Below are 24,751 nucleotides of genomic sequence, written 5' to 3'. Positions count from 1 at the left end.
ACTTACACAAGTATAACTTATACCTAGCTACGTATTACTACTATATTTTGAACTGCGTATTTAGGATGGCTCAATTGGAAAGATGGTAATCTGTAAAGATGAAAGTGGGCATAGAATTGATTGCCCGTGTGAAGACGAAGAGAAAAATGAAAATCATGTTTTGCAATCAAAATTATTATGGTGCTCAGTAAGTCCCTATCTATAAATTTGTACGTTATACTTCTAAATTACAAAATAATCAATAATAAATGAATAATATAGAATTATCAATATTCTTATGGAAAAGTAATAACTATTAGAAGATATTATTTTTTGTTAAATTTCTAGTTAAATTAATTAAAATAAAAAGAAAGGGAAGTCCACTGAGATCTCCTTTAGTTTTAAGGAAAAGGCTTGGAGCTTATGCCGCCACGTTGCTCCAATGCGGATGGTGATTCCACAAGATATAGAATTTCATTTAAAACGTTTAGGGTTGAACACAATTCAAAATTGAAAAAGAGATGATATATAAAAAGCTAGCACATAAAAATGTAGTGGCGCTAGCCTGAGTTTGAACCCACATTCACCTATTCTAACCACTGTGTCAGCTCTGCTTAGTCAAATTAATTGTAACGACATTATTGTACAAAACATATTTAATTATCTATACATTTTAAATTCATTTTACTACTATTAACTCTCTAAATAAAACGTTTTTGTTACTACGATTTAATAATATTATAGACACTTTTCTTTAATTTAGCGGTAATGTAATATTTAAAGAAACATAATGGATTAATCTCGGCGTTATTGTTTCTAATATATTTTTTTATTTAATTTTATTTAGCTAGCAAAAGTCTTTTAATTCACTTTAACTATTATTTATATTGATTGAACTAGATTGAATTATCTGTAGGCTGGTACCGTAACAAGGCTGCCTTAACAGATAGTCAAATTCAGACTTATTTTATTATGATTTTATAATATGATGAGTAATAATAAATCACTAATTTATAAAACAATAAAATATTTAATATTTTTTGAAACCTATAATATAATTTACGTTTCATAAGTTATAACAAAATACAAATATGTTAGTCACTTATATCAATAACGCTATGTCCGGTGTATAACGCCCTCTTGCCGTTACTTGCGCAAATCAGAACTGTCTTGTGGTGCCGTGCAGGAGGTGAAGTTACTGCCGAGAATTCTCTGAATTCTACGTTTTTATTACATTTAGTGAATAAATACTATCAACAGTAAGTATAATATAACCGATTTTACTATAGACTTCAATCTTGGTCTTAAACTATATTTTCTTATTAGGTTACAAAAGTACGCATAAGCCGGGGAAGTATCTACGTCACACGTGATTTATTAATTATTTTAGCTATACTATATTAACGAGAGAATTAAAATTTACTCAGTTCATTGTTCAATGCAGATGTTCCTAATTCGATATTCATGTAATTTCAAAAATCTTTTTCGGCGATTGTTATATAGTTATTAGCATGAATTTTGGCTAAGAGACCAATTTTAGTATCTCAGCAAAGGTCAAGTTTATGGTCACAATATATTAACAATTTCTATCTTAATTCTCTGTACATAATTCAAATATATAAGAAGGATTTGCATATTGGCAATGTTATAATCCTTGAATGTTATGTAATAACTGCCGCTGTAATGTGTCTTGTAAATAGTGTATTGCGAATTCTTTGTTGACCCTGACACATCTGGCAGTATTGGCACTAAGTAGTATTTTTAATACTAACCCTTAACATTAAAAACAACGGGGGAAGAAATATGTATTCTTGAAATATAAAATTAGTTATAGTACTTGCTAAAGTTCAATGGCCTTAGTTTTATTTTAAGTGGTGCGATTGCAATGAAATATTACGAAAAAGCACATGGTATTTTATATAATATTTAAAGTTATCTATGTTTGTTTCGGAATTTTGAAATATGGAATAATTGCAGGAAATGTCTCCCCCATACTATGCTGATCTTGGGAAGAAGGCCAATGATGTCTTTTCCAAGGGCTACCATTTTGGAGTCTTCAAACTTGACTTAAAGACCAAGAGTGAGTCAGGTGTTGAGTTTAGCAGTGGCATCACCTCTAACCAGGAGAGCGGAAAGGTAAATTATGATAATGTACTTCTAACTCTACTCTCTAATCTTAAGATCATTCTATTAGAATATTTTTTAGGTATTTCATTTAGTTTACTAGTATTTACATAGAAATTACTATATTTGTCAGCAATTAGAATTTGTTCATTGACGAATAATTGCTGCTTTGTTTTCTCGTGCCTACACTTGCACACGTTATAATTGAAAACGTTAATATTTCTGATTATATATCTATCCATTACCAGGTCTTTGGCAGTCTTTCCTCCAAATATGCAGTGAAAGACTATGGTCTGACTTTCACGGAAAAATGGAACACTGACAACACATTGGCCACAGATATTACCATTCAAGACAAGATTGCTGCTGGTCTTAAGGTTACACTTGAGGGTACCTTTGCACCCCAAACTGGGTAATGCCATAAAACACATATTAGTACTAATGATAATAAAAAATATATAACTTTTTTTATTACTTTAATAACTTAATTTTAATTATAAGCTTAATATAAATGCTAATTCTTTTTATAGAAGCAAGACTGGTAAACTGAAGAGCTCCTTTTCCAATGACACAGTTGCTGTCAACACCAACCTAGACCTTGACTTGGCTGGTCCCATTGTGGATGTTGCAGCTGTGCTCAAGTACCAGGGCTGGCTTGCCGGTGCACATACACAGTTTGACACACAGAAAGCTAAGTTCTCAAAGAACAACTTTGCCTTCGGCTACCAAACCAATGACTTTGCTCTGCACACCAATGTGTAAGTATTTAAATATATTTTAAAATGTTAATAGAAAACATTCTTATTGCTAATAGTTTAGTACCTGTCAAAATTGATTCCATTATATTAGTTCCTATTTTACTATTAATATCATAACTATTTACTGGTAATCAGGATGAATTTTGATAACAGAATGTTACATTGATGCAATAAAAAGCAATACATTATGCAGAACAATGTTAATACTTTCTAGTTTCCAAAATTACAGCTGTTCCTATCATAAATAAAGGCAAAATTTAGGTTAAAATTGAATCTAGATTTTTAAGTTATATGAATTTTAATTTTAATCTAAAGAACTTCATAAAGACTTTAATACATACCAAGTTACCAGAAAACTTGAAAAGTATATAAATTTGAATTGATGTACTTTATTCTCAAATCAAAGTTAAATCAAAATACTCTTTATTGTACACCAATAAACACATACTTCAGTCACATTCAAGAAGGATGCAAAAGAGATGGCCTTATCTCTAAAAAAGCTATCCCTTCCAGAAAATCTTAAGATAGAGGAAAGAAACTGAGAGAAAGATATAATTCTGTTACAATATTAAGCAATATTGTTTAAAAAAGCAAAAGGAATTTCATAATTAATTCCTTTAATTCTTCTATTACCAAAACTAAATTGATACTTGAGCAAAGTTAGTTGGCTGATTTTATTTTCATATATATATTTGATCATAATGTTGAAAGTTTAACCTCCATATTAATGCAATGTATAAAAATAACTAATACTGGTATCACTTGACAATGTAATGAAGAGTGACTCATGAATATTCATTTATGTTATGTAATGCAGTGCCATTTAAGCTAACCTGAAAATTTTGTGCTAAGTTAATAATTATAAAAAAATCCAAAAAATATCTATACAAAGTAAAACTTTTAATAGTAATTCAAAAAGTACTTCAATCATTTATTGCCTCGAAAATTGAGTAAGAGGAATGGTAACATTATATAATTTCACATTATAGCATTTGAAACATTTTTAAAAGGATAGTCCATTATTAAATAAACAGAGCTATGTTTATACATACAACCTAATTTATTGATTTCATATTTTCAACAGTGATAATGGCAAGGAATTTGGTGGTACCATCTACCAAAAGGTATCGGACAAGCTTGACTGTGGTGTCAGCATGAAGTGGACCTCTGGATCTTCAGACACTCTGTTCGGTGTTGGTGCTAAATTCGCACTTGACCAGGATGCCTCACTGCATGCCAAGATTAACAACAAGTCCCTCATTGGTCTTGGTTACCAACAGAAACTCCGCCCAGGTAAGATACAATTGTTGCTAACTGGTATATGTTACTTATGAGAATCTTGTGCAAAAAACTTGTATATTTAATTATTAAATATATATAGAATATTTCGGAATTGTAAAATTATTTCATAGGATATTATTTTTATAGTTATTTCATTTATTGTGTATGTATGTGTTTAGCATTTATTACACATAACAAAAGATTTATTTTCTTATCATATTACTGCATGATTATAACTGTCATTGTATCACATTTCATTGTTATCTCAAATCCCGTCTTATCTTAACCTGTCATGATTTGATTTATGAAAAACTTGATGTTATATAATTTTATCTTACAGGCGTGACTCTGACGCTCTCCGCCGCTATCGACGGACAGAACTTCAATGCAGGAGGCCACAAAGTCGGCGTCGCCCTAGAACTTGAACCCTAGGCATTTAATCAAGCCAGCGGCTTTTAGACTTGTAGATAATACATAAACCACTTTAACTGTTACTATTACTGAAAAAGCGTATGTTATAAATCAAATCATATTATCGAATGCATCTGCTATACAGTATTCCAAGCGTGTAACGCAATATTAATTTTACAAGTCTATGTGGTGCAATTAAGTAGTGCCGTTCTTCAGTATATCAAATATATCGGCAACGAGCGCTCTTTCCTAGTATTTATTAGCGTTTCTTTGTATAATGGATGTTGAAGCATGCTGTACTACATAAACCTTTCATCTATTACAAAATAATTTTATCGAATTAACTTACAATGTCTGCTGTATCATCTTGTAAATAAACACCTATGGTGTGTATCCTATTGATTGATTGAGAATAAAATGAATAGTCTATTGGAATTATTTTATTTATTACTACCATTATTGTTTTATTTTCCGTATATTTCAATTTGTCTGCTAAAATCAATATCATCAAATAATTTGTGTTTGGTGTGATGATTTTTTTAGATACATTTACTCATGTTTAATTATTTTTTAATGAAATAAACTTACCAGTATAATCTATATATGTATGAGCGAAGTACGGACGAACATTTAATTGGTTAATAATAATATCTAAGGGATAAGAATCCTCTTTTACACATACGAAGTCGGGACGAACAGCTAGTAATATAACGAAATATCGATCGATTTAAGCTAATTTTATTAGCTAACTTGTACAAAGCTAATTCATTATTTTATACTATCGATCGATCTCTAAAAAAATAGGTATCCAAAAAGTCCATGGCATTTACTGGCTCGACAGCTGCCATGGGAGGAAAAAGAGGGACAACATTCTGACTTGCTTTGCGTGCTTGATTAAATACGAAACTATAAATTAATATGTAAAACTCATTGGCAGTATACATATAAGTCAATAATAACACGGGATTATTAAATGTTTCTGTTCGAATATACTTATTTTTTATATATTTCCAGTACATAGATTGGACTTCTCATAGAAGCATTTTTATATATTTTGAAATATCATCCATAAATTTATGAATACATATATCAATCAACCTCATTGTCTTTTTCATCACTACAATACTATAACAGGGAATTAATTTAATCCCAATAGATAATGCGTGAATAATAGATTCGTAAAAAAAGGGATTTTTAATTTCGACGAAGCTGCTATCGGAATTTTGAAATTAAAATTAATATAGATACTAGCAGTTAAGTGGAATATGTAGTAGCAAAAAAGGTTTATTTATATTGTTTTTACAAAATAGGAGAGCTATTAGCAATTCGAAAGGAAAACGTAAATCTAAGGTTTGGTGTATCTTTATTTCTTCTTCGATTGAAATAGAGATTACAAAAAGTTAACGTTAGCGACGACAAAAGATAAAAAAATTTAATTTAAAAAAAATGCTAAATGTTTATTTTATAAAATATACAGAGATACAGACAGGTTAGGTTTTTTATTGAATCATTTCTTCTTCCATGAGTTTGGCCATCCATTCCGGCTCAGCGGCGGCTATCTTTTCAATTAGGCTGTTTACTTGATAGCACAGACTTTGAATCTGCTTGTCCCACTGTGGTAAGATCTCACGAGCTGAAATAATGCATAACATAAAAAACACATATAATCAACTCAATGTTTGTGGTAGAGTGGACAAGTAATTTTAAATAAGTAACGTAAATAATTGCAGCTGGACTCAATTTTCCAAGATATTTAAGTCTGCATCGCTGTTACATAACAACTAAAGATTTTTTTTTAAATATAACCCATCTGGTCTGATTATGCTTGAAAATATGCTTACTCTCGAAGTGCACGACGGCGCTGATCTGGTCTATGTATCCGTTCATGCGCGCCTCGCTGATCATGTGCGACGCGATGCGTTCGGCGCGCGCGGGCGGCGTCTCCAGCAGCGCGCCCAGCTCCTCGAACGTGATGTTATTGTACAGCTTGCTGGCCGATAGCAGGTTGTGCTCGAACACGGCGCGGTCCAGGATCGTCGACCCGTCCGACGTCGTCGCCTAGCAATGACCGTCACCGTTAAATTATTCTGGTATAATGAATTTAAACTCCCATTCCCCATTTGAATTACCTAAGAGTTATTTCCAAAAATACTTTTTTGCGCGTGGTGAATTATATGAAGAATTACTTTGCATAGTCTTAGACTGATGATTAAAGCAGATTAAACCTTCAAGTAACTTTGATGCAATACAAAAGTTGAGATAAACATTGGTACCTTCTGATGAGTCTGCATTAATGCTTCAAACTCGTGTAATTCAGAACGACGAATGATGCGATCCAAATACATCTTCTCTAATATGGAGTAGGCTGGTAGTTGCTGGCATCGCTCATCTTTGAACAAGGTCGCTAACATTCTAGATCGCTGCTGCCCTGGAATTTCCATTTTTTTTTATTAACAATTAAAAATATTTTCTGTTATTTGTCAAAGACAAAAATCTACCAACGGTTCGGAAATAAACACCATGGACCTAAGAAAAACCGGCAAAACTAAGCTGGTTTATATTTTTTTTAAGTAAATTTTGAGTAACAAACCTCCATCCAAATAATTGCAATTACAATATGTATTAGTAAGATTTGATTTGAATGAATCATTTTTTACATAATTATTTTAATAAATAATTCACATTAAATATGAAAACTGACTGGTAAGTAGAATATCTACTTATGAAAAATTAATTAATTAATTAAAATATATTAAATTTTTGTTTAAATAATATCTTGAATAAACACTAATAAAGTGCAGGCAGCATTAGGTACATTTTTTATAAACTATCTGTTTATAAAAAATATATCTACTCACCAGCAGAAGCAAGAACTGTGCAAATAAGTGCATTCCTGAGACATGTCATTCTTTCATCCTCATGTATGATGTTCCGGTATGATAACTCATTATACCTCTGCGCTGCTTCAATGAATTTCCTACAGAAAATGAGTTTGAATTTATTAATACAAATAACGATAATTCTAGTTATTCAGTAGTTGTATCCAAATAAAATATAAAAGTGACTAAAGAAATGCTGTAAGACTTCTTTGGTTCAATGCGAGCGCTGTTGTAAAATTATCCTAGTGGTATTCAAATCAATTATTTAAATACATTTCAATTTTATTAATATTTAAGACTTTCAGAACCAGAACCATTTAAGACTTTCAGAAACAGTTCAGTACCTTTTTCTCCTCTTTATGTCAACCATTGACAAGCTTTACTGTTATGAATATAAATGTTATGAAAATAAGTGTAGAAGTGTTATAAATCTCTATTTACCTTCTATAATCTAAAACTCTTGCATAACAGACTTTGTAATATATTTGTAGCTGTTCATTTGTAGTCTCTGCTTGTAACAGGGAAGCTCTATTAACAAATGCCTCAGCCTGAACAGGATCATCAACTTCTAAGTAGAGTCGAGCTATCTTTAAATATGTCTCCAACTTGTAGTCTACAGAGTATTGTCTGAAAATTAAAATATAAATTTAAAACAAAAAACATAATTTACAAAAGAAAAGAAAGGTATTACCGTTTATATATTAACTCATATATTATTTCAAATAAAAGAACAGGAGACTGATACTATAAAAATACATTATATAAATATTCATTCCAATCATATTCTCAATATTTATGCAAATATTGGGGCCAATCTAATAAGGGATCTTAGAAGTACTTATTTCAGAGGACACAACAAGAAAAGGAATATATTTAAGTGGCTGTAAATTAACAACTAAAGTGGATATAAGTATTTAATTTACATGGTTTACATACTTTTGTCCAGTCTCCAATGGAATGCCAACAAGAACATTTGCCGCTTCCTTCCAATTCTGGTTTCGTTCATAAATATCTGCTAGATGTTGTCTAATACTTGCTACCTGTAATTTGACAGCTTACAATTTAAATAATATGATAAAACTAATACTACTTGCATTACATTCTTCATCATATTTCAGTATACATATTTTATATGAATATTTACCTAATCTATTTAGTTTTTATGTTATAATTACCTGTTCTTCAAATGATATTACTCTTGGCTGAATCACATCCAATGAAAAGTGGGATACCTCTTGTGAGATATTATCAGGCAATAGTGCTAAATGTGTACTAACATCGGTGAGGAGTTGTCTTGATATCACTAAACTAACATTTTCATTTACAACTGAAACAGGTACATTATTTCATAAAATAAAACAAAAAATTTAATACACTCATAAAAATATTAATAAAAGGTTTTAAATATTACTACTACGAAACAATGACATGTATGGAATAGGTGTAATTGAACTATAAAAAATCTTTGTGAAATAAGTACGATACAGTTACTTATTATTTAATTAATAATATTAACAAAAGCCACAACAACAATACTGCGCTTATATTTAAAAGAAAAAAAAAATTAGCTTAACATACTTGCTTCCACAAATACTTTTAAACACTCAGCCAGTTCCCCTTCCGTGTTTTTAAGAATTTCCATTAATACATAACGGTATCTGGAATTTAAATAACAAATAACATTAGAACTTTGTTAAAAAAACATGCATATGAGGAATACACATTGAATATTGTAAATATATGCAAAGTACTTACTTTTCGGCTTGGTCTTTGTGCAATCCTCCTGAATTTCGAAGCTCACTTAAATATTGCCGAACGCTTTGCAAATTAATAAGCATTGTTGTTTTTATATCGCATTTACTAATTATCGATATTAATTAGTCTTTCTTTCTTCAGAATTTTTTGACTATCGAATTGACAAATGACAATTTGACATTTGACAAACAGCAAGCTGCCCAAAGAGTATAGTTAAAAATTAGAATACTTCAGTTTTTTCTGTAGCTGTACAGCCTTACCTATTTGTACCCAGTACTGAGTACAGATGTAGTGAATAATCCTTTCCTATCGGCAAAACTCGTAACAACGATAACACCCGAATGGTGCCGATGTGTCTATGAATTACTGTATTATTAAATTACGTGTAGGTATCAAATAAATCGCATACTTTATTTATCAATGTCAAATGTCAAACTGCCCGTTTGACGTATATTACAATGAGATGTTAAAACCACCACGATTCTATAATATAAAGAATTCGTTAGGTAAACAAAAATATAACTAGTTACCGAGGACGTTTTATTTCAATAAAACGCACTGATAAAAACTAAATTCCGGTTGAGATGATCTAATGATTCTATAAGGATTGGAACCCCAAAAGTCTAACTATAAGTCAAAACTACAGTAGGATTTTGCAGATCTTTTTATAACAATAAATTTTTGTAATTAATTAAAAATACTATGACATAACAAAAAAGACACCTCAACATAAAACAAAAAATACCAGCAGAGAAATTAATATAAATAAATATGATTTGTTAATGTGGATCGAATAAAATCAATGTTTATTATTTACAAAAATGACAGACAAGAGTAAAATGTAAAAAGTATATCAAAATATAGGTGGCCTGCATTAGTACACGAGTCCATGAAGTTTATCACAAAATCTAACATAAATATCAACAAAATATTTCTGTGGTATTAACTACTCTATATAGATACTTCCTCTTGCAATGCGACCGTTCCCTACGTTGTCTCGATGGGTACTGAGTGCGAGTGAAGTAGTAAGACAAAAACGAACATTTCCGAGAAAATACGAAAGGAAAGGATTATTCACTACATCTATACTGACATGTGACAGGAGATTTATAATTTTGCTCATTTCACATTGAATAACGATACTTATAAAATGAGTTTAAAATTGATCACTAAGATAAATGATTTAGTATATACGGAATTATAAACTATTTACAAATTTTAATTAACTTACGTAAACCTTAACTTTTGAAAATGAGTTGAACCCTTTATTAATATAAATAGAATAGAATATACGCATAATCATGTTTGAAAAAGTACAGTAAAATATGAATAGATTGTTACTATATTGTAAGATATTTTCAAAATCAAATGAACGCATCAATTAGATAATGGTCATAAAGAATTCAAATCTTTAAGTTGGCTCCCTCTATTTTGATTTTTGACATCTAAAAATTGAAACAAGCGCCATAATATTTTACACGAATTTTGAGTTGTTCTTCAATAGAAAAACATTCAATCATTATTTTTTACTGTGCTAATGCATGAAATATATTAGATTTATCTTTAGAAAATATACAATTTCTTTATATGTCAGTTTTTTTCTCAATATTACTGTTTCGTGTTTAAGACAATTTGTTTTCAACCGTGGCGACCTGCGGGAGAGGCTGGGATTATTTGACAAGTTAAAATGGCGGCCTCTTTTGAACTCAAAAATCTAGTGATTTATCACGATTTCTTTGATTGAGTGCCTTGTAAAATACTTTTAGAATTTAACTTATATCGTAAATCAACAGTTAAGCAATATGGATCATAACTTAGATGATTCTTTGAACTTGGAGAGTGATATGGGTGTATGTATATATGACTTATTTAGTTGTTTTTATTTGTTTTTTTGTGTTCTAACTTAGGGATACTTTAAAAAAAGTATTTCCTTATTATTTACTATTAGTAACCGAGGGTATAATTATACTTACGACTAATACATTTATTTTATAATTTTAATATCATCTATCTAAACATAATTCATATCATTTTGATGTATCTAAGGTTGATTTTGAGCACTCTGAAGACACTGTGGTTAACCAAGCAGACATGGTCCTAGAACAGCATACGAGCCAAGTAGAAAATATACCAATGGAGTTTGCCCACAATGAAGATCACTCTATGCTTATGGATACTGGTGGTGAAGAAATTATTGGTAAAATTGAAGTTTTAATTGTAAATAATGCTTAAACTAATCAATTTGATCATTAAAACGATCAGCCAAAATACATTTTGAGAAAGGATACAAATATTGAAGGAAAATATTATTTCAGTGAAATGTTTCAAAAAGTGTTATCATAATTATGTTGTAGCTTATAATTAAACAATTCAAAGTAGTAGCAGAACTGTATATTTGTTGAAATAAATTATCAAACAAATTAAGGTTTGTCGACAAACCAATAATCAGAAGATATTTAATTGAATTTATTAAACAAATAAAGTCATACATTATATAAGTTGGCAGTTTCAGATTTTATGGGAGATCAGTTTTCTCTTCAGGAATATTCGGTACAGAGTGACCAAACTACAGGACTAACTACAACAGTGGAATCTAATGTAAGTAATTTATTTGTTAACAATTTTTTATTCTTTAACCATTTCTTACTAGCAAAATGGAATAAATAAATACATATTAAATAATAAATGAACTTTTTTTATAATTATTTTTAATTGTATTATTTTGTATAATTTAATGTGATTATATCTTTAATCAATAGACTATAATTATGCAATATCAAACTATATGGCATTATATTGTAAGTAAATTCACTTGTTGATTATAATTTAATTATGTTAATATATTTTTTTGTCATAAAATTGCAGCAACAACACATGCTGTCGTCTCAGGGAGACACAATGATAGATTTAGCATTCCAACCACAAATGGTGACGGTCAAAAAGGAACCCGTACAGCACAAAATTATTGCTGTAAAGGTACATATTTTATGTTTGCCCTAAATTTTATAATAGAACATAATCATGTTCTATTATAAAATTTAGTAATTTATTTATGATGATTACCATCAGAGACATATTTGTTGATAAAACCTTGGGTACACTCTGAACTAAATAAAAAAATTAAATTTGAAGAATCAGATAATCTATCTTGTAATTTCTGCATAATGTATGCAGTACACATAATTTTTTGTCATTTAGTACGATATATTGTTTATATATACACATATATTTAAAGCTTATTATATTTATAGTAACGAATACTATATGTCAGGTTGTTTTATTAATTTATGAAAATAATTTTAGACTATGTCTCCAATGCGCACTGCTACTACAGTAAGAAGAAATGAGACAGCAGTATTAACAACTGCACCCCGGCAAGTGGCAATTGCACCCAAACCCCCTAAACTTGTAGCAAAGACATACACAACTAACAAGCAGCTTGCTATTGCTCCTAAACCAGTAACTCTGGTTGCAAATCGTAGCAACAGTTTAGTGAAGAAAGTTTCTATAGGAAATGTGCAGAGCAATACGAAAGGAAACACTGTTTTGAGTGAGTACATAATTTATTATTAACCTTGGGAACCAAGATGTTACGTCCCTTGTGTCTGTAGTTACACTGGCTCACTCACCCTTCAAACACAACAATACTGCTGTTTGGCGGTAGAATATCAGATGAGTGGGTGGTACCTACCCAGACAGGCTTGCACAAAGCCCTACAAACCAAGTAAATAATTACTTTCAGTATTTAATTTAATTAATTAATTTTTCATTTAAGTTTTGATGCTTGGTTTGTTATTATTGGAATGTAATGTGTACTAAATATAAATGTATTTTCCAGCACAAATTGGTAAACAGTTCCAAATTATGGTTCCATCTTCAACACAAAAAATTAAACTGGTACCCTCATCGGGAATGAATACTGTTCAGTATGTTAGGAGTGATTCAGACCAGGTATATATGTATAATTTTCTTGTATAGAATATTATTATTTTGATCAAAAATATAGTTAACAATTAATTTTTTGATTGATTTCTTTAATTTTATCTTTTTCAGGCACAATTAATTCCAACAAAGGGTGCTAGTGGATCACAGACCAAGCCTGTCATGACTAGGTTAATTTCAATGCAAGGTATGACTAAGTTAAAACATAATATAACACAACAAATGAAATTTCAACTAATGTTAATTTATTTCTAATATAATAAAATAAAACTTAAGTGTGTTTAAGAAAAGTAATTTTAATAATTTTAAATTAATATTGAGTTACCACATACAGTGCAACCTTAATATAACGTACCTCAATATAATGACTTCTTCAATTTAAAAAAATCTTCGTAATCCCCTTGAATTGTCCTTATAGGTCAATGTAAAATATCCCTTTACACTACGAACATTTTTTTGAACAACCTATTTATAATGAATTTCCAACTCTCAAGAGAAAGTATAAATACCTCTAATTAACGAATTTTGTCAACCCAAAAACTTTATATAACCTTATTACCACCAAAAATTTTTGTTAGCTACAATTGTTTTTAAATAGAAAATAAATACAGTAATTTGATAAAAGTGTATTATCATTTATTAATAGAAGTTTTTGGCTATAACAAGATAAGTACGTAATGTTGAGGTGAATACAACTATTTTTTTACCTCTTTATAACGTATTTTAGACCAACCTAACCCCAACATAACAAACCTCAGTTTAACGAATTACTTGATATAACGAATATTTACTTGTTCCCTTCCGATTTGTTATATCGAGGTTGCACTGTATTCTGTATTTATAAAATTGCTTCTTTAACTATATATGCCGTGGAGCTTAGTCTTTCTAGAGGTTCAAAGTAAAGATCGGATAAAGTTTCGAATTTAAAATGATTCCTAAAAGTATTGTATTTTCAATAACATTGACATCATTCTTATTCAACTAGAGCCTCAAGTTTTGTTTTCTTACCTAAGGTAAGCTAAAAGTTTATACTCTGTTTATTTTTTTTTCGGTTATTAGTATATATAAAGTTTTTTGTTTAAGTAGCTGCGCCTCGCTGTTTCACCCGCTTCAAATGTATACTATTAACGTGATAAATGTGTATTTTGTGTTTGTATAAATAGTATATATAAAAAATACAATATAAAGAAAAGGACCTACAAAAAATCCTTGCAGAACATCCATTTTAAAGACAATTACTTAAAACTTAATTAAAACTTTTTATGTAACATTATTATTATTATAATATAATCTTTTTTTTCCTTAAACACTATTTTTAATATTCTTAATTTTTTCTGCTTTTCATATGAAAGCATTTCGTTTGCGACACCATCAAGCTAAAATGAATATTAATTTTATTTTATTATTATTATTGATGTAGTTACTGCAATTTGAAACCGGTATGTACAACCGGACGGACTATCGGTTCCCTAAAGTCCAGAAGTCTATCCGGGTCTCGACTCGATTAACGTGAGCCGTTTTCCTCCGGCGATTCCAAGGTCTTCCTTGAATGGTTTGGATCTCTGGTAGCTATTTTCCAAAACCTTGCGTTGTCTATGTCCAAACGATTGTCCTGGCCTCTACTGCCCCTTGCTTCACTGAATCTAAATGTTGATTCAGTAAGTTAAGAAAATCATATTCCAAGAAATGTGTAGTCCAGTATGTACCGAAATAGAGGGGAGAGGATAAGGGAATTGTAGTGAAGCTAAGCAGAGTACTGTAGGAGTACCGACCGATCTCTCATATCGATTCCGACGGCAGCCACCGGAGCTAACGTATGCGTCCCCGCAGGCGGCGGCGCGGGCGCGGCGGCGGAGGGCGAGTCCCCGCGCTACGTGGCCGTCCCGCACAGCGCGCTGCCGCTCTCACTCGCCAACAAGGTAAACCAAAATATACTTTTGGCCTCTGGTCACCACTGGAGTCTGCTCGTTAATATTTATTAAATGCTCTACGAGTTACCGTGTATAGGATGATACGTCTCTTGTGCCTCGTGACGTTGGGTTCATCCATTCAAATTGGAACAGTACTAATTGCTGATCGGTGAGAGGCAAAAGGCACGAATTGCATAAAGCCATACCTTGAGAAGAATTTTCCTCTAATCGATTAAATTATTTTCTCGGCTGATTAAGGCAATATTAAAAGAGATCAGTATTATACAATATTTTCTTTTTATTCTTTAAATTTGCATTTTCATGTTGTTTTAACTGGTTTAACGTTACAGATGTTATTGGCGACACCAAATAAACAAGGAGTGAAGATCGCCAAGAAACAGGAAATTATATCTCTAAAGTCACCGACGCCTAAACTGATGCCCGCACCGGCCCTAAGTAATTATAATGTGGTAACAAATTTATTGGTGGATATTTGTATTTTCTCAACATGTATTTTAATTGAATTTGAACGTATTACGTTAATGTTTATTTTTCTAAAAGACAATAATCATTTACAGGTGTGTCATCGAGCACCGGGACGAAACAAAAGGTTGTCATCTCAGCAAATCCTATGCAGAATGTTATATTAAAACCTTCAGCCCCTCCTAAATCGACCCAAGTAAGTTCCATTATGTCCATTAGATTATGTAAATTGAAAGGAATTGAATCTTTTGATTTGTATTTTTTATTTATGAAACAGAATTGTAATTTAATCTTGATTTTATAGAGAAATTTGTTTGAATTTATACTGGGTCATTTTGGTGGTCATGGTCAATTGGTCATGAGTTTGCATGTCCTACATGCCTAATACGTGTATATAGAAATACTAACAGTACTAAATATTTGGTGTATAAATTATTATTCATAAAACTAATTCCATGCAGGGTGCAAAAGAAGCTAATGCAGTAGAACCGCAACGCTCACAGTTGCATCAAATCAATGTACCGGGCAAAGGTGTAAGTGTGACTTTTGTTATCTATGATGCAGGAAATATTCATTCTTATAATTTCGCTGATATATTGTATGGGCGCAAAGTACGTATACATCCTAGTTGGGGGTGTCGACGATGCCGCTGTTTACGAGCGGTGATGAAAATTAATCATCAGACAGCCCATTTGCTTATTTGAATAACATTTACAAATAAAAAAATAAGCTTATAATATTACATTCTGGATTACAGAGACTTGGTCCAATGTTTAACATTCATTAATAAATGTTCATAATATTTTAGATCCAGTACATTCGCGTGGTGACGAACTCGTCTAAGCCGGCACCGAAGCCTTTGCTGTCGTTGCCGCCCAGGACCTTCATGCTTTCAGACGGTAAGGGTGAGTACTCACTGAGTGACACTAAAAACGATCCATTCGTTTCCTTATGAAAAGCCCGATATTTTTAATGCACGAGTCGTAAGATATCTCAAGAAAAATAATTGTATTTTTATTTTCATCTGGCAGGAATAATCGTTGCAGAAATAATTGCGCTTGCTTCCTTACAATTTGTCCCTTTTAGTATAAATATCAAAACAAATTGTAGTTGTAATTTAGAAACTTAGTAGGGTTGTTAGTAAATACTTCGGACAAGGTTTTTACCAAACAAAATGAATCTTTATCATAAAAATCCGAAAACAATAAAGTTTAAATAATACATTTTACTATAGGCAATCTAATTCAGATGAGTGCTGAGAAGATCGCTTCCTCTATTGTCGTACCTGGGAACACGAATACACTGCCTAAAGGTAAGGCATACAATTTTCAGTTTATACAAACCGATAGGGGTGAGTGTTTTGTTAGGTATGATTAGTCCTAGCGAAATATTTTTACAAATAATACAACACTATCCCACTCACCTTTTATTTACTGCTTTTTTTTTTACAATGGTATACATTTTTGATTCAGTAAGTATTACCGTTTTATTTTATAGATTTTTTTTAGATCTTGTACAACGACGTCATTTCAATTAAGGTCTAAGTGGTCTTTTGGTTTTTTGCTCATTAATATCGATATTGTTTTGCAGTGGCCCCTAAACCTCCACGGAAATTGGTTAGGATAGCACCTGTCGTAAAAACAGCAGCAGTCACAGTAAGTAACATTTTTGTTTATTTGACTCAAAAAGAAGTCTCACGTTTACTGAGTAACAGAAATAACTAATAAAAACATTCTGTCATAATATGATTGAGAAAACATTTTTATCTCCCGCAGCAAGCGGGCCGCTCGTCCCAGAGCCTGCTGGCGCCCCTGTCGCCGCCCTCACCCGCCTCGCCCGCCTCGCCCGCCTCGCCGCCCTCGCCCGCCTCGTCCGCCTCGCCCACTCCGCCTGCCTCTCCCGTGCACTCGCAGGACGAGGACTCAAAAAGCGAGCTACGTGCGCTCATCGAGAAGGCGGTTGCAGAGGGAAACGTCAACGAGGTGGAAGTGGAATTCAATCGTCCTCCCGTGAGTACGCTTCGATAGGCATTCCTTTCGAGTTATTTAGTTAGTCAATTGTTACAATTTACTTATATTTTTAAGTTTTTTGATAATTGACTTACGTAAGTACGTTATGTAACCCTAATTGGTAAGATTGCACTTACTTATTAGCTTGATTGGTAAGCACTTTTTTCATTCAGGATATAATTAAATAATTAATTCATTTTTTTACAGAGTCCGTCAGAACTAGAAAACAGCACAGATGGAGTAGGGCGACACGACGCTAGCGGCAGATCAGATGATCATCCGCTGATCGTTATTCCCTCTAATTACGACGAATCCGAACTTATCGTCTCGGAGGGACAGAACACTTTAGTAAGCATTTACTGTTATATGCTTAATAAGCTTACACTTATATTTAATGAATTGAGATGTTTCATTACTATCAGGTTAAGTGACAGACGCTTAATTTTACAATAATTTCACAGGATAATTCCCAAAGGTCCGACAGCATGATAAACATTGAAGGAGAATCGGCCAATACATATCAGTCCCCAAATACTCCAGCACTATCAGAATCAGGTACTGAGTAATAAAGAAAATGTTATTTAGATTTAAATTATATAATATTACTTGTCTTGATTGATTCTAATATAATTTTCACACACCACTTCCATATAATACCTAGAAAAGTTTGTTAATACATATTATTACCATATTTACCAAAATAATAATCAAATAATGTGAAATGAAATTTTGTTTGCATGCATGAATATCTGGTTCTCAAATAAGCACTCGTATTATAGTTTTATTTATTTATTTACATGATATTTATTTACTTTTCAGATATCGCAGCAACGGACCTAGGCCTGCGACCTCGCAAAGCCTGCAACTGCACAAAGTCGCAATGTCTCAAGCTATACTGTGACTGTTTTGCAAACGGCGAGTTTTGCAATCGCTGTAATTGTAACAATTGCCACAATAACTTGGAAAACGAGGAATTGAGACAGAAAGCTATAAGGGGATGTCTAGACCGGAACCCGAACGCTTTCAGGTTGTCATTGTGGATTATTTCCTACGAATAATCAATTAAATGAAATATCAATTGAGTAAAAACATAAATAAACTTAATTTACAGACCAAAAATAGGTAAAGCTAAAATCGGAGGCCCGGAGATGATCCGGAGGCACAACAAAGGATGTAACTGCAAAAGAAGCGGCTGCCTCAAGAACTACTGCGAATGTTACGAGGTGATACATCGATCGACCTACTCGCAATATTAACTCGACGAGCTCTCGTAATTAACTCCACCGGTTGTTGGCAGGCGAAAATAGCGTGCTCGTCGATCTGCAAGTGCGTCGGCTGCCGCAACGTGGAGGAGACGCTGGAGCGCGCGCGGCGCCGCGACCCCGCCCGCGCCGCGCCCGCGCGCCCCGCGCCGCACTTCCGCCCGCCGCCGCTCGCCGAGGCCAAGTCCGTGCCGCCCCCCGCGCCGCCCCCCGCGCCGTCTCCGGTCTCGTGGCGCCTACCCGCTAACCGGCTCGTTTCTGCCCGCAGGCAGCCGTGCAGTTTCATGACGACGGAGGTGATCGAGGCGGTCTGCCAGTGCCTGATCGCGGCCGCCGTGGACAATAAGGAGGACGAGGAGCGGCAGGAGGCGGACCCCATGCGTGACGTCATCGACGAGTTCGCGCGCTGCCTGCAGGACATCATCAGCGCCGCGCATCAGAGTGCGCCGCTCGCCTTCTTGGACGAGGTGAGTACTCGAGTAGCCGAAGTGGATCAGATAAAGAAAAACTTTTTTCTAATGAAAATAGGTACTCATGCTGTCAAGTAATGCGCCACTAATCTTGGAAACTAAGATGTTATCTCGATTGTGCCTGTACATGCGCTGACTCTTTCACCCTTCAAACTGGAATATAACAATACTATGTATTTATGTTTTGCAGTAGAATTTGTGGTTCATAACATAACAATAGTATAGTTCGTAACATCGGAGGTTCGAAACATTTATAAAACTTCTTGTTTGCCACGTTAGTGGAACTATTTATAACAATATCTTCCTGATGTTTTAGGGTCCTGCGTGATATTTAAAGAATGCTGACGACGGCTGGCTTCTGAAAAGTATATAATCTGCAATACGTTCTGTGAGTGATATCTTTAGAGTAATAATATATAGCTCCGATCGTTGTTAAGGTAAAGGTGCAATTATTATATTTTTATATTGCTATCTTAAATGAACATCTGAACTAGTTTTTATCTTATGTGAGTATGAAAAGACTGTTGACATTGATATAATCACTGATGTTTTAATTAAATGCTTGTTTGTTTGAATGCCAAAATAGATTATTTTATTGTTGTAAATATATAGTGAATTTTTAAAATGTTTTATAAGTTTTGTAAATAAATGTTGTAAATTGCATATTTTACTAGTCATAAGTATACCTTTTTATATAAGGTAAGAAATGTAAATATGGAGAAAAATAATTAAACAAATTTTTACCCTTTACGTTTTGTTATTTACCATCATGTCTTATAAGAGCTGCAAATTTATCGGCTCATCCACGTTACTGAATATAATATAATGAATTAAATATAAAATTGCCGCTGCTTCGGAATTTGTATTATAATAGGCTATTTGACTAGTTTTTAAAATTCATTTTATATTATTTAGTAGAGGTAAAGGAACCCAGTAAAAGTAAAGTTGTTTTTTAAAATTGTTGTACATATTTGCTGAAAATTATCAAATTAAAAAATCCATAATTAAATAGCGCGCGTAAACTATAATCCATAAATAAAAAATGCATTTTTATTTATGGATTTTTAAATAAATAAATGATTATTTTCAACTTTCTTTAATAAATAACCATTTTTAATCTCATAATATATACTGATTTCAATTAATTTCAAATAATCTATTAAATACAATAAAATGATAAGTTTTACTTAAGTAATGATTTATTTATCTAAATTTAAACCTTTACTCACCGTTCCAATGCTTAAAATTTAAATCAAAAAGAAATACAACATACTTCTGTTCCGTGTATACGTGAAATGAGAGTAGGGTGATAATACGAGTTTCTATAAATAGCGCAATACGATTCTAAAAATATAGCCCACTACTCAGTTAGCCGCATGTCTGCTTCGATGCAGGTTGTTTTGCCAATTTGATAATTCTGTGATCGCAAAATGAGCCTCAAATACGAAGTGAAAAGTAATGAAAAATTAGGCAGGTTTGTAATGGTTTATTTAAAAAAAAAGTTATCGCTAAAAATATTTACTGGAAGAAGTTTAATAGCATTTAAAAGAAAACAATTTTAATGTTCATAATAAATAATATTCGTACATATCTGTAAAAAAATATATATAATCTCATTTTATATATAAAATTTAAATCTAGATATTTAGTCGCTGCAAAAGATTTAAAGCCAGGAGAACGAATTCTATCGGACCAGCCTTTTTTATTGGGACCAAACAGTGACACGTCGCTGGTCTGCTTCAACTGCTACCTGCCTCTCATAAGCAAGTTCCTCGTGTGCAAGAACTGTGCCGTGGCGCCGATATGCCCAGGAGAGGGATGCACTGATCAATTTGCAAGTATGAATTCCTATTATATTTTCCATCAAACATTATTTTCTCTTAATGGATCTTAAATGATGATCCTGGTTTCATTCAAGTGTTTCAGTTTTCAAGTGGTTTGTGTTTACAATAATTATGTAGTTTTAGTGTTTTACTTTGAAGAAAAACATTAAGAAAACTACTTTTATCGGATGAAATTCTGCCATGTGTGTATCCAATCAACCTGCACCTGCAGTAGTAGTAGAATAAGCTTCAAATCTTTGTCATAATTTAGGGGATGTTGGGCTATGCTATGGTCATTCGTAGAACTTATTTTGACTGGGCCAGTTGTGTATTAGGTCGAGTTTGATAATGATTCAATTAAATATTTCAGAATGGCACTCACAGCAAGAATGTGAGTTCTTCCGAAACCTTAAACTCAATAAAGGGACTAATCCCATGACGATGGTGCAGAACGTCGGATCATTGTTAGTTCTGCGAGCGATATTAAAGAGGGATTTTAATCACCAGGAATGGCAACTCTTTATGGAATTGGAAACGCATTTAGACCGACGAAGGGAGAGTAACGTTTGGGATTTCTACGATAACACCGTAAAGGTAATATGTGTAAAATTTAACTCCCAATTGATATTAAGTAAATTTCTTGTTAAAATACATTTTCTGTAATAATACTGTGTTAGATTCATAATATAATTTAGTTTCCGCTTTGGTAAAATAAGTGACAAGATTTTGAGACATGGAGAGATACTTTCTTTCGTAACAAATCATACATATACTATTATATTTGATGAATATATAATAATAATTTCAGTTTATCCAATCCCTGGGTCTTCTCGACAATGGTCAGAACAAGGATCTCGTTCAGAAGATTTGCGCGGCCATCGACGTGAACAGCTTCGAGGTGCGCGGGCCGCCCATACCGGCCATCGGCTGCGCGGAGGTGCTGCGCGGGCTGTACCTGCGCGCCGCGCTGCTGGCGCACGACTGCGTCGCCAACACGCACGTCTCCATCAACGACCGGAACGAGCTCGTGTGCCACGCCAGTTGCGACATCAAGAGAGGAGATCCTATATATTACAACTATACGGATCCCTTGAAGGTGAGAAGAGCGGCGTGACAAGCGATAAAAATAGTGATCTTTGTATCACGCAAATTCAGGTTTATTCCAATGTTCAAAAATGATTATGGTCGAATTTGTACCACCGTACGAACTCTGGTTTAATTAATTATTAATTATCATGAAGGCGCGTACGTTATATTATTATCAACATGCATTAGCATATAGAATGACCCTCTGACTGCTTACAAGATGGCACATTGTGCGGAAGAAGGCTAAGAATAAAGACGGTAAAAATGGGTATGTTTTGAAAAAAAAACCTAAATGAAATAAATATATATATATATATATATATATTTATGACAAATCATCTGGATTCTAACGCATTGCTATATGTCGATTCAAAGGATTCTGAACCAATCTGTAAATTTATCAGCAAACTGGAATCTGTGTCGAAATATTCAAAATATTTTTCTTCCACTTCATCAACCTGATGACTTTATTATAGCATTGGTAGGCGAACGCGCTACACGATGACAAGTTTTCACCACCGCCTACAAACAATAGCGCCATATAAAACATGACGCTCGAGCCGCCCTGTGCTGTTGGTTCTGAGAAATTACGTCCTTGTGTCTGTAATAACACTGACTCACTCACCCTTCAAACCGGATCACAACAATAATAAGTATGTGTGATAGAATATCTGATGAGTACCTGCCGAGACCATCTTGCACAACGCCCTACTACCAATTAAAAAGACTCTTGAATGACTATGACTAATGCGCGCCAATAATTTAACTTGGAATTGCCTTCGTGAGTGAATAATAATATTACCAAATATAATGACCAATTGTTGAAGTTGAAAAGCGGTGTGACAGAAGATATAAGAGACTAACTCTATTACACAATAGGGTTCTCACCATTGGTGGCACTTTAGATAGTTCACACAATTTTCCTATTTAATGTCAAATAATTTTTTTTTTATATCCTAAGGGTACATCATTACGACAACAACATCTTATAATAGGCAAGTACTTCAAATGTACATGTGCGCGGTGTTCTGATATCACGGAGTTGGGAACATACATGAGTTCAGCGATTTGCCCGCAGTGTAAAACTGGATATATATCGAAAAACGCTAATGTTTGGATCTGTAACAGCTGCGGAAAAGAAACTGAACCATCTGTAATTGAACATAAGATTCAATGTTGCGTGGACAAACTGGAAGTTATAAGTATGAACACAGAAATTGTTTATACGACGAAATCGAAAAGATTTTTGTTTTCTTATAATATTATTTATTTTACAGATAAAAAAGATGAAAAAGATCTCGAGGAATATATAAGAAACGTTTTGTTAGTACTAGCTCCAAACCATTATTTACTTCTGGATGCCAAGCAACGCCTTGCCGGTGTTCTGAGGGATACTATCAATAGAGAGCCGAGACCAACTAAGAGGTTGATGCGACGGAAAATAGAGCTGTGTCGAGAAATATTACCTGTACTTGAAGTACTTAGCCCCGGGATATGTCGGACTAAAGGCTAGTCAACCATATCTTTCATACAATATTATTTTATTAATATATTTTATGAACATGTATTTACGTTAAATATTTACCCTAGAGACAGAATTTATGTGTAGGCAAAAGCCGGTACCTTAGCCCTTATCTCCAAACATATATTTTTTAAAGTCGAACAACGCCTCTAAGCCTGGAGGCTGACTGGCGTTATGCGTAGTGTATGCTAAAAAAAACCTTATCCAAAGCCAGAAGACTCGTAATTGATTAGTTGGACAGTATCGTAAATGGTCAAATTAATTATAAATGATTCTTCCTTGAAAATAAATTAAAGCAAAATACTTCATAATTTCAGCTATTACTTTATACGAATTACATGCAACAACGGTGCAGCTGGCAAAGAAAATGTTCGATGCGCGTGAAATATCGGGGTCCGCCTTTGTGGTATGTGGAATGTCCGAGTTAAAAAGTTTGAAAAAGTTTTAATAATACAAACAAATCGTTAAGTGTATTATAAATAAAATCATTAACGCCACCAAGTTAAACAGACGAAATAATTTAAATCACCATTTGATAAACTAATTTTGAATTTCATAGGATGAACTTCTCATCGCAGAGAAATATTTAAAGCGGTCACTGGAGATGTTAGTGATTGAACCGGGAAATTCACCAGAAGGAGAGTTGTGCGCGAAAGCTTTAGAAGAATACAGAGCCCTAAAATTGACAATAGCAAAAGTTTTAGATGGAATTCACGCACAAGGGAAAACTTATGAAAGCGAGAGTGTATCGGAGAGTGTGCCGCTTCATCCTGAAGTAGACTAAACTTTTATTAGGGTCATATGTACTTAAAGAAAACAAAGTCTTGAATAAATATTTCCACATTACCATTTATAGCTCTTTTATTTACCTTATAACAATTATATACTTATTCATAAAACTTTGCATAACTATATATAACTATTATGTCCATAATAAAAATATTTCTTCTACAATTGACCACTGACAAAAATGAAAAAAAAAAATTTTTTTTAGCTTATTTTAAAAGGTAAAACTTGATGCCAGCCGGGCACACTTCTTATATAGTAAATACGAACA

The 24,751-nt window shown here is 32.9% G+C and overlaps 4 protein-coding genes across 6 annotated transcripts; 3 read left to right on the top strand and 1 right to left on the bottom strand.

Moving 5' to 3' along the window:
• Positions 1-1,085: 1,085 nt before the first annotated feature.
• LOC125070157 (voltage-dependent anion-selective channel-like) lies at positions 1,086-4,982 on the top strand. Its single transcript, XM_047679888.1, has 6 exons — positions 1,086-1,238; positions 1,957-2,115; positions 2,352-2,515; positions 2,634-2,861; positions 3,946-4,154; positions 4,483-4,982. Exons 2-6 carry the CDS (start codon positions 1,960-1,962, stop codon positions 4,572-4,574), a joined length of 849 nt encoding a protein of 282 aa, XP_047535844.1. The 5' UTR covers positions 1,086-1,238; positions 1,957-1,959; the 3' UTR covers positions 4,575-4,982.
• Positions 4,983-5,902: 920 nt separating this feature from the next.
• Positions 5,903-9,398, bottom strand: LOC125070156 (COP9 signalosome complex subunit 4). The gene is made up of 9 exons (XM_047679887.1): positions 9,188-9,398; positions 9,011-9,090; positions 8,608-8,759; positions 8,369-8,472; positions 7,874-8,059; positions 7,412-7,530; positions 6,827-6,981; positions 6,395-6,611; positions 5,903-6,186 (listed from the first exon to the last, which is right to left on the bottom strand). Exons 1-9 carry the CDS (start codon positions 9,268-9,270, stop codon positions 6,053-6,055), a joined length of 1,230 nt encoding a protein of 409 aa, XP_047535843.1. The 5' UTR covers positions 9,271-9,398; the 3' UTR covers positions 5,903-6,052.
• Positions 9,399-10,639: 1,241 nt separating this feature from the next.
• LOC125070154 (protein lin-54 homolog) lies at positions 10,640-19,614 on the top strand. 3 transcript variants are annotated; one of them, XM_047679885.1, is made up of 22 exons: positions 10,640-11,037; positions 11,234-11,384; positions 11,700-11,785; positions 12,053-12,163; positions 12,491-12,737; positions 13,026-13,138; positions 13,241-13,316; positions 14,960-15,048; positions 15,390-15,495; positions 15,618-15,718; positions 15,984-16,055; positions 16,331-16,427; positions 16,757-16,834; positions 17,113-17,177; positions 17,298-17,531; positions 17,739-17,879; positions 17,993-18,086; positions 18,351-18,558; positions 18,643-18,754; positions 18,829-18,977; positions 19,062-19,260; positions 19,580-19,614. In XM_047679885.1, the coding sequence occupies exons 1-22, from the start codon at positions 10,990-10,992 to the stop codon at positions 19,589-19,591; spliced, it is 2,589 nt and encodes an 862-aa protein (XP_047535841.1). In that variant the 5' UTR covers positions 10,640-10,989; the 3' UTR covers positions 19,592-19,614. The 3 variants fall into 3 exon arrangements, with proteins under 3 accessions (XP_047535841.1, XP_047535842.1, XP_047535840.1); XM_047679886.1 differs by having other exon boundaries at positions 11,694-11,785; positions 16,331-16,421; XM_047679884.1 differs by having other exon boundaries at positions 11,694-11,785.
• Positions 19,615-20,618: 1,004 nt separating this feature from the next.
• Positions 20,619-24,545, top strand: LOC125069798 (SET domain-containing protein SmydA-8-like). Its single transcript, XM_047679375.1, has 8 exons — positions 20,619-20,737; positions 20,905-21,101; positions 21,457-21,680; positions 21,895-22,182; positions 23,134-23,374; positions 23,450-23,680; positions 24,012-24,100; positions 24,254-24,545. The coding sequence occupies exons 1-8, from the start codon at positions 20,694-20,696 to the stop codon at positions 24,476-24,478; spliced, it is 1,539 nt and encodes a 512-aa protein (XP_047535331.1). The 5' UTR covers positions 20,619-20,693; the 3' UTR covers positions 24,479-24,545.
• Positions 24,546-24,751: the final 206 nt, after the last annotated feature.

The sequence above is a fragment of the Vanessa atalanta genome, chromosome 16 (assembly GCF_905147765.1).
Source record: "Vanessa atalanta chromosome 16, ilVanAtal1.2, whole genome shotgun sequence".
NCBI lineage: Eukaryota > Metazoa > Arthropoda > Insecta > Lepidoptera > Nymphalidae > Vanessa > Vanessa atalanta.
The sequence above is the reverse complement of the archived record's forward strand: the minus strand, read 5'-3'. Positions and strand labels throughout refer to the sequence as shown.